The 13233-nt window shown below is 34.0% G+C and overlaps 1 protein-coding gene across 5 annotated transcripts in view; it reads left to right on the top strand.

Annotated features, from left to right (window-relative positions):
* The window catches only part of Ist1 (IST1-like protein), a 71682-nt gene extending 59079 nt beyond the window's left edge, over positions 1 to 12603 (top strand). For 3 of the 5 annotated variants that reach the window (XM_067788264.1, XM_067788261.1, XM_067788265.1), the window contains 2 exons: positions 7889 to 7945; positions 11693 to 12603. In XM_067788264.1, the coding sequence (XP_067644365.1) occupies positions 7889 to 7945; positions 11693 to 11908 (273 nt within the window). In that variant the 3' untranslated portion in view covers positions 11909 to 12603. The remainder of the gene's footprint in view (positions 1 to 7888; positions 7946 to 11692) is intronic. The other 2 variants (XM_067788263.1, XM_067788266.1) reach the window with 1 other exon arrangement.
* Positions 12604 to 13233: the final 630 nt, after the last annotated feature.

The following is a 13233-nucleotide window of genomic DNA, read 5'->3' on the forward strand; positions in this document are numbered from 1 at the left end:
GCTCTTAAATGTATACCCCCTGCAATTTTAATCAAAATCATAATTCAAATTACGAACAAAATTTAAACTGAAACGATCCATTATGACGGTGACGGATAATGGAAATATTATCAAACCTACTCGTCGCCTATTCATATTTGATAAATTCAATAGACTTAATTTTCTTATCGATACCGGCGCAGTTGTATCAGTTATTCCTTTTTCTAAATTTAAAATTTATAAAAGAAATTCGGATCTTACTTTCACTGCAGCAAACAGTTCTTCAATTGAAACTTTCGGTACAAAACTACTTAAAATTGATTTAGGTTTAAGAAGAGATTTTGAATTTCCATTCAGTATTGCGAACATTGATACACCAATTTTAGGAGCAAAGTTTTTAGAAAAATTCGGAATTATTGTCAATATTAAAAATAAAGAAATAATGGATTCTACTACAAAAATTAAAGTTGCTGGATCTTCTGGATTTTCTGATATTTTCTCACTCAAAATTGCTATTGTCGAAAATAAGTTTTCAAAATTACTTAATGAATTTCTATCTATTACCTGTGAACCAGATTATACTAAAAAGTTAAACACCATACGGTTCACAGGATAGAAACAAAAGGTATTTTACCATTTTCGAAACCCAGACGTCTTGATCCAATCAAACTTAAAATTGCTAAAACTGAATTTGAATTTTTAGTTAAAACTGGTATATGCAGACCCTCAAATTCTTCTATTGCATCTCCACTTCATCTCGTTCCTAAAAAAGAACCAAATGATTGGTGGAGACCTAATTTTATTACTACACCAGATCGGTATCCTTTACCACATATTCACGATTTAACAATTGATTTAAAAAACAAACAATTTTTTTCCAAAATTGAACTTGAGCGTGCCTACCACTAAATTCCAATGGCAGAAGAAGACATTCATAAAACTGCAATAACTACCCCTTTTGGAATGTTTGAATTCGTAAGAATGCCTTTCGGTTTACGAAACAGTGCTCAAACTTTCCAACGCTTTATTAATGAAGTATTTTCTGATTTCGATTTTGTATTTACATACATTGATGACATTCTTATTGCCAGTGATAACGAAGAACAACATATAAATCCTTTAAAATCAGTTTTCAAAAGACTTGAAGAATATAATTTAAATATCAAACCTTCAAAATGTACTCTCGGTGTAAATAAATTAAATTTCTTAAGTTACGAAATTTCAGGCGAAGGTATTAAACCATCTTTAGATCGAATTTTGAAAAACCAATTTCTATAAATAAGTTACAAAAATTTTTAGGTATGATAAATTACTATCATAGATATATTAAAATGTTAGCAACAGAACTTAGTCCTCTGCATGAAATGTTAACACATGCAATTAAAAACAAACTCAAACAATTAAATTGGACAAATGAAACCACAACAGCTTTCGAAAATGTTAAAAAACTGTTTGCTAAAAATACTTTACTTACACATTTCGACAAAAATGGTACTTTATCATTAGCAGTAGATGCATCAAATGTTGCTATTGGAGCAGTTCTTCAACAAACTAGCAATAATATACTAGAACCTTTAGCTTATTTTTCAAGAAAATTAACTACAACAGAAACTAAATATTCAACATTTGATCGTGAACTTTTGGCAATTTATAATTCAATTAAACATTTTAAACATTTTCTTGAAGGTAGAACTTTTACAATTTATACTGATCATAAACCTTTAATTCATGTTCTAAATTCTAAAGTAGATAGATCTCCTCGTCAACTACGTCATCTTGAATATATTGCTCAATTTACAAATGATATTCAATATATATGTGGAAAAGACAACATAGTTGCCGACATACTTTCCCGTATTCCAGAAATAAATGCAATTTCAACTCAAGATATAAATTTAGAAACTTTATATAAAGAACAACAAACTGATACATTTTTACAAAAAACCATTTCTGATCCAAATTCTAAAAATAATTTAAAAGAAATTCATATTCCAGTTATTAATTTAAACATATGGTGTGATGTTTCTCTACAACCTTTTCGACCTTATGTTCCACATTCTATGAGAAGAATTATATTTAACAAAATTCACTCATTATCTCATCCAAGTATAAGAACAACTAGAAAATTAATTCAAAATAAATATTATTGGCCTAACATGCGTAAAGAGATTAACGATTGGACTTCATCATGCATCAATTGTCAAAAATCCAAAATTTCAAGACATACTAAATCTCCTATCCAAAAAATTCAAATACCATCAGGCCGTTTTGAACATATTCATATGGATATTGTTGGACCTCTTCCAGTTTCAAATGGAAATTGTTATATTTTAACAATTATTGACAGATTTTCACGTTGGCCTGAAGCTTATCCGCTTAAAGATATTTCAACAAATACTATAGTAAAAACTTTTATTCAAAATTATATACCACGATTTGGTATACTATTAAATATTACAGTAGATCAAGGTTCACAATTCACTTCAAAATTTTTTACAGAATTAACTAAACTTTTAGGTTCTCATAAAATTCATACATCTCCTTACCATCCCCAAGCAAATGGCATGATAGAGAGATTTCATCGAACTTTAAAAGCAGCAATTATAGCATCAAACGACTCGGTTCATTGGTCTGACATTTTACCATTCATTCTACTTGGTTTACGAACTTCTATTAAAGAAGATTTAAAATGTTCATCTGCTGAACTTGTTTATGGCCAAACACTTAGAATACCTGGTGAATAAATTATTTCAAATAGTAATAAAGAACATGATTTTTCTAATGACGCTCTTCATAAAATAAGAGAATATTTTTCGCTTGTTCGTTCTAAAGTTTTTCATCATAACAAAGAAAATTTTTTCGTTCCTAAACAATTAGAAAATTGTGAGTATGTTTTTGTTAAAGTTCTTCGTAAATCTAATTTAGAATCACCTTATGAAGGACCTTTTAAAGTTATCTCTAAGAAACATAAAACATTTACAATTCAATACAAAAATACTATTAAAAATATTTCAATTGATTTACTTAAACCAGCAAACATACTTATTAACACTAATTTAAATACAAATACAAATACATTAAACAACAAAAAACAAAAAAAGGTTACATTTAATATTAATTAATAATTTGTTTGTTTTAAATTTTCTTGGAGGGGGAGTAAATATAGTGTTAACTACTTTGTATGCTTTACTTTAATTTTTAAAATAATTTTTAATTGAGTTTTCGTGTTAACTTTAAATTTTTGAATAACTTCAAAAAAAGAAAATTCTAATTAGTTGGAAAATATTTAAAACTCAAAAATATACAAAAATTAATTTTATACTTAAAACCGAAAATAAAGATTTTTTTAAATATCAACATGAATGTTAATATATTTCCTGAGCACTCATCACAGATCGCTATTTAAAATGAACGATATCGGATTATAACCACGCCCATTTTTTCGATATCGAAAATTTCGAAAAACCGAAAAAGTGCGATAATTCATTACCATAGACAGATAAAGCGATGAAACTTGGTATGTGAGTTGAACTTATGCCGCAGAATAGAAAATTAGTAACATTTTGGACAATGGGCGTGGCACCGCCCACTTTTAAAAGAAGGTAATTTAAAAATTTTGCAAGCTGTAATTTGGCAGTCGTTGAAGATATCATTATGAAATTTGGCAGGAACGTTACTCCTATTACTATATATACGGTAGATAAAAATTAGCAAAATCGGAGAAGGACCCACTTAAAAAAAATGTTTAAAGTAAAATTTTAACAAAAAATTTAATATCTTTAGCGTATATAAGTAAATTATGTCAACATTCAACTCCAGTAATGATATGGTGCAACAAAATACAAAAATAAAAGAAAATTTCAAAATGGGCGTGGCTCCGCCCTTTTTCATTTAATTTGTCTAGGATACTTTTAATGCCATAAGTCGAACAAAAATTTACCAATTCTTTTGAAATTTCGTAGGGGCATAGATTTTATGACGCTAACTGTTTTCTGTGAAAATGGGTGAAATCGGTTGAAGCCACGCCCAGTTTTTATACACAGTCGTCCGTCTGTCCTTCCGCATGGCCGTTAACACGATAACTTCAGCAAAAATCGACATATCTTTACTGAACTTCGTTCACGTACTTATCTGAACTCACTTTATCTTGGTATAAAAAATGAACGAAAGCCGACTATGACCACGCCCACTTTTTCGATATCGAAAATTACGAAAAATGAAAAAAATGCCATAATTCTATACCAAATACGAAAAAAGGGATGAAACATGGTAATTGGATTGGTTTATTGACGCGAAATATAACTTTAGAAAAAACTTTGTAAAACGGTTGTGACACCTACCATATTAAGTAGAAGAAAATGGAAAAGTTCTGCAGGGCGAAATAAAAAACCCTTGAAATCTTGGCAGGTATTACATATATAAATAAATTAGCGGTATCCAACAGATAATGTTCTGGGTCACTCTGTTCCACATTTTGGTCGATATCTGGAAAACGCCTTCACATATACAACTACCACCACTCCCTTTTAAAACTCTCATTAATACCTTTAATTTGATACCAATATCGTACAAACATATTCTAGAGTCATCCCTGGTCCACCTTTATGGCGATATCTCGAAAAAGCGACCACCTATAGAATGAAGGTCCACTCCCCTTTAAAAATACTCATTAACACCTTTCAATTGATACCCATATCGTACAAACAAAGTCTAGAGTCACCTCTGGTCCACCTTTATTGCGATACCTCGAAAAGGCGTCCACCTATAGAACTAAGGCCCACTCCCTTTTAAAATACTCATTAAAACCTTTCGTTTGATACCCATATTGTACAAACGCATTCTAGAGTCACCCCTGGACCACCTTTATGGCGATATCTCGAAAAGGCGACCACCTATACAACTACCACCACTCCCTTTTAAAACCCTCATTAATACCTTTAATTGGATACCGATATCGTACAAACACATTCTAGAGTCACCCCTGGTCCACCTTTATGGCGATATTTCGAAACGGCTTCCACCTATAGAACTAAGGCCCACTCCCTTTTAAAATACTCATTAACACCTTTCGTTTGATACCCATATTGTACAAACGCATTCTAGAGTCACCCCTGGTCCACCTTTATGGCGATATCTCGAAAAGGCGACCACCTATACAACTACCACCACTTTCTTTTAAAACCCTCATTAATACCTTTCTTTTGATACCCTATTGTACAAACAAATTATAGGGTCACCCCTGGTCCACCTTTATGGCGATATCCCTAAATGGCGTCCACCTATGGAACTAAGGATTACTCCCTTTTAAAATACTCATTAACACCTTTCATTTGATACCCATATTCTGCAAACAAATTCTAAATTCAACCCTGATCCACCTTTATGGCGATATCCCTAAATGGCGTCCACCTATAGAACTATGGCCCACTCCCTCATAAAATACTCTTTAATGCCTTTCATTTCATACACATGTCATACAAACACATTCCAGGGTTTCCCTCGGTTCATTTTCCTACATGGTTATTTTCCCTTATGTTGTCACCATAGCTCCCAACTGAGTATGTAATGTTCGGTTACACCCGAACTTAACGTTCCTTACTTGTTTAAATTAGGTTTTACGAAAAAAATTTTATATAACAATTGTTTTTGTTTTTATCGGCCTATTGATAAATCATTCAAGGTTCGAATCGAGCTCAAGGCCAGAACAATAATTTTTTTCTAATGACAATTATTGTTATTTTTTAATTTTTCTAAATTTGAAAAATTGTATTTTAGAAAAATTAAAAAAATAACAATAATTATCATTAGAAAAAAATTATTGTTCTGGCCTTGAGCTCGATTCGAACCTTGAATGATTATCAATAAAAACAAAAACAATTGTTAATAAACCATGAGCACTTGGGAATGGCAAACAAAGTAATTGACAATAAACAAAAATCCAGCATTATCAGTGATTTGCACCAGATGGCGCAACACTGAATAAATATAGTTGGTGTATAGCTAAATGGTTAGCGCAGCATGCCTAAAGCGTACTGATGATGAAGGCTTAGCACCCTTCGAAATGGATCTATCTGCGCAGCTATGGCAGGTTGTCTGAACAATTTTCTGCTTACTATTCCAAAAATAAAATACAATTTTTCAAATTTAGAAAAATTAAAAAATAACAATAATTATCATTAGAAACAAATTATTGTTCTGGCCTTGAGCTCGATTCGAACCTTGAATGTTATATAACAATAAATTATGGAAAAAGATCACAGAATACGAAAATGTACATTTAAAGTCCTAAGTCCCAACTTTTCAATTTCGGTGCACTGTGCGGCGATCGCCGTGATATCTGTGTCACAGATTTACAGAGCTTGTCAGAGTGGCCTAGCCAGGTTGTAGCCTTCTCAGATTAACTCACCACTAAACGGATGTTCAGTGGCTACCCAGAGGATACTTGGCCGCAAGCGACCGGAAGTAGTGAGCTGCTTGAACCGCGTACAAAAAAATCACTGGCCATTCCCAGATGAATAGCGGCCCACTTTCGTGAATTCTACACACGGCTTCACCCTTTAACTCGTTCAGCAAAACCAAAAGTGCTATAACTTAGAAACTTCGAATCTCGTAAAAGTGTCAAATATGGTTTTCTTTTTTTATTTCTGTCAATCAAAAAATTGTAAAAAAACCTAAGATACACTTCAGAAAATTTTACCCATACAAAAATAATTTCGGTATGACAAAGAATGGAGACTAAAAAAAAGTATTACGAAATCAAAAATACAAATCGTTAGCTTTTTAAGGAATACTAGAGTTCTCCCAGTGGTTGAAGTTCAACCAGTTTAGTAGTGACCAAGTCTACTACACACAACATTAATAAATGGGTTACGATTCGTTGATGCTACATCTTTTACGCATCTGGTTTCCGTTTCAGATTCCTGCGTCAGATTTACAGATTCTATATCTATATTAACTTCGGCTCTCGCCCTGATTCGATTTCGGTCGCAACTCTCAATCTGATTATGGTTTTGGTCCCGCTTTCAAGTTTTCACCTTTCCTTGCTTTCCTTTTGTGATTGAGCTTTAATACACTTTTTGTCTGCTCTTATTTCCTTTAGCTTCCTTCAGTTAGTGCACGATTTAAAATCTATTAATGTTAACCTTTCCAGAAAATATCAATTTAAACTGTAATATCCAACACTCAGTTCATTATATCATCGACATTTCTCAACCAAACAACTGGTTCTTCCCGGTATAACCGAACAACTCAGCGTGTTGTTTTTAATATTTTAACTTTTGCAGCGCAAACAAAAAAGAAAAAGTCTTTAAAGCTGGCAACTTTTGACAAACACTTCAAAAGCTTCAAGGCTGGTTTTCTCCAAAATAGCTGTAAGTAATATTTTCTGTTACGCCGGGAAACCACAGATACACAGATATAATTGGTTATACCTTAGATTTATAGTTTTGCCGTAAAAGGGGCCCAAAGTTTGCAACCCGCCAATTTATATATAGACAATTAAATAATGCATGCTAGTTTATAAGTATTGGTTTTTTGATATCAACTTATAGTTGCTTCCTTTCCTGCAAGGAAATAATAATGATTTAGAGCCTTTTTAGCCGAGGGTTGTGGTCCACATCTTGAGGGATGTCTTCCTCTATCTAAGTAGTAGGAATAGGATATGGGTAACATAAGGCATGCCACTGATTACGCATTTCATATGCATTAAAAATTGAAGTGAAATCAAAAATTGAAATTAAATCAAAAATTTCGTTTATTTTTACTAAAACTTGACTTTTGAAAAGTTTGATCAAAAGAATTCTAAATTTTTTCTAACCTATGCGTTTTGAGGTTTACAAAGCAATTTTGAGGGTTCTGTATTTATTTGCTTGTTTATTTTTATTTTTATTTATTTTTTCACATGTAACAGCGACCACATGACGATCCCCCACCGCGATACTCATCAATAAATCCTTTCAATATGCAGGTAGTCTCTAATAGTTTCCTTTGTTATTCTGTATGTGTAAATATGGGTAAAAGTCTATAACAGGGGTCGACTGCTAATACGCGTCCAAAAATATTGAGAGAGGTTTCAAAACCTTGAAAACAATAATCCGAAGACGGAAAAGAAAAATTGTATCTCTATCCGGAGATATGTATTTGCATTGCAGTTGAAGTTGGCAATTTTCATGTTGTTGTGCACTGAAATAAATTTTGTGTACAAAGTGATTTTGCACGCATTTAATTTTGATCCCACCCCATTGGTGGACCGGCCAGGTAATTTTGTATATGCGCGGCCGAAGGCCGTCAACGCAGAAACGTGCTCTGCACATATATTTCATCAACAGTATTCAACATAGAAGCACCTATATGATAAGAAGTGAGAATAACATTTCTGAACTTGGAAAATGAAATATGAAAGCACTTGCTAATATTTCGTTGTAAGCGATTCCTGCTACACCAGTTTATTACCCTACCTGAATGAATCCCTAAACAGTCTGATTAATTTGCGAGTCTGTAAAAATATTCAAGTGATCGCCGTACATTAAAAGAATCTCGTAAATAAGGAAACGTATGCTATTAAGAAAAAATAGGAATAGGAGTGGTCCAAGCACACTGCCTTGGGGAACCTCAGAGTTCGCGATAAAAGAACGCGAACAGACACCATTCCATCAACCACGACAACACAACTTCGATCCACCGGGTAGGACTTGAACCTTTGAAAAATCATTGTAGATGGATCTACTTGAGTTTTTATGGTAAATGCAGAGAGACAGTATTCGAAAAAAAAAACAGCGAGATTGGTCACAGTCGACCTACCAGGCATAAAACCATGCTGATTTGGTGAAATAATGCTTTTTACAGTAAACGGTTTCTTTTCCTTGAATATAATTTCAAAAAGCTTCAATATTGTGGAAAGTTGTGAAATTAGGCTCTAGTTTTCAATATTGTTTGTCCTTAATTCAGCTGCTTGGAAAAATATCCAGGGATAAGGGTAGGTGCTTGCAATCGAGGCGGGTCTGTATACCTTGCTATGCTACAGCTTAGCTCAGGGAAAAGGGTTGAGCTTGCCTCGGTACTTACAGCGAAAGCGTTACTAAAAATTTAAATGTATGCAGGGAGAGATATTTCAACAAAAACAAATAAAAAAATGACCGCAGCATGTTGTTGTTGTTGTAGCGATAAGGACACTCCCCGAAGCCCTTGGGGAGTGTTATCGATGTTGATGGTCCTTTGCCGGATGCAGATCCGGTACGTTCCGGTACCAAGCCCGACCATCTCGGGAACGATTTGTTATGACCACATGCGACCTTCTTGGCCATTCCCGCCCTCCCAACCCCTAGATCCATGAGGAGATCAGGTCCGCCAGAGCCTCGGCTGTTAATGAAACATGATTCGCCATGGATAGGTGAGGCTGACAATTGGGTTTGGAGAAGCTATATATTGCGCAACCTGAAAGGGTTGCGCTACACAACCCCTTGAATCTGGTATTTTAGTAGCCTCTTACGACAGGCATACCCACCGCGGGTATATTCTGACCCCTAACCCGCTGGGGGAATGACCGCAGCATCGTATACAACTGTATACCTATCATCATGGAATACGTCTAAACTAGTGAGGCATCAGGCAGCAACAACAATAACCTAAAGAGGGAGGTGAAAGGTGGCATTTCCCCCTCTGTCTTTACCCACCCAACCTGTTAATGAATTACGTAATTCACCCTCCCCCCCTCTTTTGGGATGGACCCGGGGTCATTTTTCGGTTTTTCGCTAAAATCTTTTGAACGAGTTAAACATTTTATTTTCCGCCTTCGAGTTATTGTTTTCGAAGCCAATACGCGTCTTTTGACACCTCTCTCGATATTTTTGGACGCGTACTAGCAGTCGACCCCTGTTCTAGACTATTACCATAGATATATGTGACCTGGAATCATGAAAGGGACCTATTGTGCGAAAATAGCGTTCACTTTTTGAGGGATTCTTATAGGAAATTTAACACTCTTTCCAATGGAACAAATCGCAGTTTTCTTCTTTCTTAGTTTTTTCAAAAATCGTATTTAAAGCCAAATCGGACCACAAATACGATCTTTTCGATCCATGCGTCACCTATAGGAGATTTTTTTCTTGTTATTGCATTGTCATCGGGTTCTGAACTATACTTGAAGTTTCAAGCTTGTAGCTTATCGGGAAGTTACTTAAATTTTAATTACAAAATTCGTTCACAACAGCCGGTCGCTACGCAGAATCAAGATAAACAAAAACTTTAAACGCGTTTTCTCGAAAACTTGTTTTCGCACAATAGGTACCTTTCATGATTCCAGGTCATAAAAAAAATTCCAGGTCATATATATACATATATGGCTTATGCCCCTATTACGGTTAACAACTCAACTTAGGTGGGATGTAATTAAAACAACTCAACTTTTAGACAACTCAACTCCTGTTTGGTATTACGAATTACAACTTATTTCAGTTGAAGTTGAATTGAGTTGCCAACTTCAGAGAGCGATGATTTGACAGATAAATGTACAGCTGACCAATTTGTGGCGGAAATTTAAGCATTTGCAAAAGTGATTTTGTTGAAACCTATTTTATATAGGCGAAAATGTTGGCGATTAATATGTCGGGAATACCAAAAAACATTCGCGTGATCATTCCAATCCCTTGGAACTACCAAGCACCAAGTAAGAAAATGTTTAAGTGACAAATTATGAGCTTCAAATGAAGTTATTTTGCAGATTTAAAAGGAAGCGTTTTACTAATTACTAAACAAAATTAAGGACCATTTCCGGATACGCCTTCTGGGAAAGGCTGTACACCTATTTTAAAATTATGCACCACACTCCGATTCCTTACTGATGGCAGCTATCAAAAATGCTGTGGAAATGATTTTGGTGTTGGACTGGTTTTAGATATTATTGAGGAGCATATTTGTACGAAGTGGATTAAAACCCATACACCAAAAATTGTATTTTACTCTAAAACAGGAATCCCAGGAGTAGTGGGTAGTATCAATGGGACTCACGTTCGCATAATTACACCTATTTTGGCTGCATCGGAACTGCGGGCAGCCTCGTCCAACTTCGGAATGTCGCTCCATAAAGTCAAAAAGTTAATCAATGTAATCCTTCGTTTAAACGTTGCTTTTTCTATAAATGTGTACAAAATTGTTGATTATTGTTTGAATAAAAAAGGTTTAACTACCGGCTTTCAATTTTTTGTTTTTTTTCGGTAACGTTTTATGAGACCGTGCACCATCTAACTCTTTATCAAAAGTAGTATCAAAAGAAGCGTTTCGATCTCCGGATTCGAAAGCGGAAATTAAAAATTTCCTTTCTGTCGAAAAATATTTACAAAAACCCACAAAATGGCCCCGAGAGGGTCCGAATATTGTTACCTTTTTCAAAACAACTGCAAAATTGTATGAGACAACTGCTAGTAATAAGTTGTAAGATTTTGACGTCTTTGACAACTACACCAACACAAGGTTGTAAACGGTAATGCGACACAAAGTTGTTAGACTAGACAACTCAACCGACATTTTTTTTTTGACAGGTAGAGTTGTAATCTGTAATACCAAATTGCGTAATTTCAACCCAACCAAAGTTGCGTTGTAAACGGTAATAGGTGTAATAATTATGCATTACAGTTGTATCGGTTATGTCAATTGTTTTCAATTTGAGCTAATTTTAACAATTTTGTCATGCAAAATCATCCATGTCTTTTTTTTACAGAATACAAATAAACCGAAACCACAACCACGACAAAAGTTGCAGCCATCTGCTCCCAGCGCACCTTCACCTATATCAGACATTCCCAATTTGCCGAATGTACCTAATGATTTACCTGATATGCAGATGGATGAACCCAAACCGAACAGTACGGACAATGATGATATAGACTTTGATGATTTATCGCGTCGTTTTGAAAATTTGAAAAAACGCAAATAAGATTAAAGCCGCAAGAAATTAGGTTGATCAATAAAAAAAATAGTTTTATTTTCCGGACAGAATATGATGCATTCTTGTTTTAAAATAATCTGTATGCAATTTGAATTGAAGCAGATAAATCTTAAGGCGGATTTACATATACGCTTTGGTCAATTTACAGCGAAAAAAGCGGCAAGACGTTTCAGTATTACCTTATGGCGCTGTCAAATAGTCCGAGCCAAGCAAAGCTACCAAAGCGTTTATGTAAATCTGCCTTTAGAAATGGCGCGTACCGCTTAAATTATATATGATAATTGTTGCTCCTCATTCCCCAAATCACCTCGCGTTACTATTATTGAAGCTACTAGCAATCAATATTATATGCAATTTCACATCACTATGCGACAGCTTTTCTTTAACCAAAATACATCATATTCCAATCGGAAAACTCGGTTTTCAAAAAAAGGTTATATAATAAATACATCAATATACAGTTAGCCCTAATATGAGTATCAAAAGCAGGCCAAGCTGTTTAGGGCTATTTTAAATTATAGTTAATGTGACCGATTATTGTTATTTTCTGGAAATAATATGAAATTTATTCTACCTTCGTTTTAAGTGCTGTACTCCAATAATGTACCCAACAAACTGTTTACACTTTTAACGAACAAAAACTCCATAAATATAATCTTGCTGATTTGGCGATTAAGATAAAATTTTAGACTTTATCTTAATTTAAGTAGTTACATAGTTTGAACTAAGTTCAACTTCAATTTTGATAATTTTCTGATTGGCAGAGCTGGGTAGTAATGATTAGGAGGAGGAAAGTAATCAACTCCTTTCCTCCACAGCAAAGGAATTGATTACATTTCAATTCCTCAGAAAAAATTACCAAAAGGTTCGAGTACAAAATTCTTTTGTTTTTAATTAAAAAAAAAAACAAATACTTTCCGCAAATGTAATTTCTGGGACAATACTTTCAGAACGAATTGAAAATGTAATTTGAATCCCAAAAGTAATTTGAAATGTCCCATTACTTAAAGGAATTGCAAAAGTAATTGAAAAACTCTTAGTGTAACAAATATTTTTACGTTTCAAACGGAGGTTGTATATGGTCATCCTGCAGGTAATTATTACTCTCTTGCTAGCACTTAAATTAGATACTTGAGATAATTAGTAACAGGAAGGAGAACCAAGTTGGGTGACAAAATTCGCGTTCATTTCATCATTAGACCTCTTTGGTCCAAGCCAATTTTTTTAAATACGAGCAACTTCTTGTAATAATGATAATATTCATGCCTCCTTGTCTTTATGGTATGGTACGATTACATCATCGCCGTTTGGAT

Source organism: Eurosta solidaginis, chromosome 5 (genome assembly GCF_040869045.1).
Source record: "Eurosta solidaginis isolate ZX-2024a chromosome 5, ASM4086904v1, whole genome shotgun sequence".
NCBI classification, from domain to species: Eukaryota; Metazoa; Arthropoda; class Insecta; order Diptera; family Tephritidae; genus Eurosta; species Eurosta solidaginis.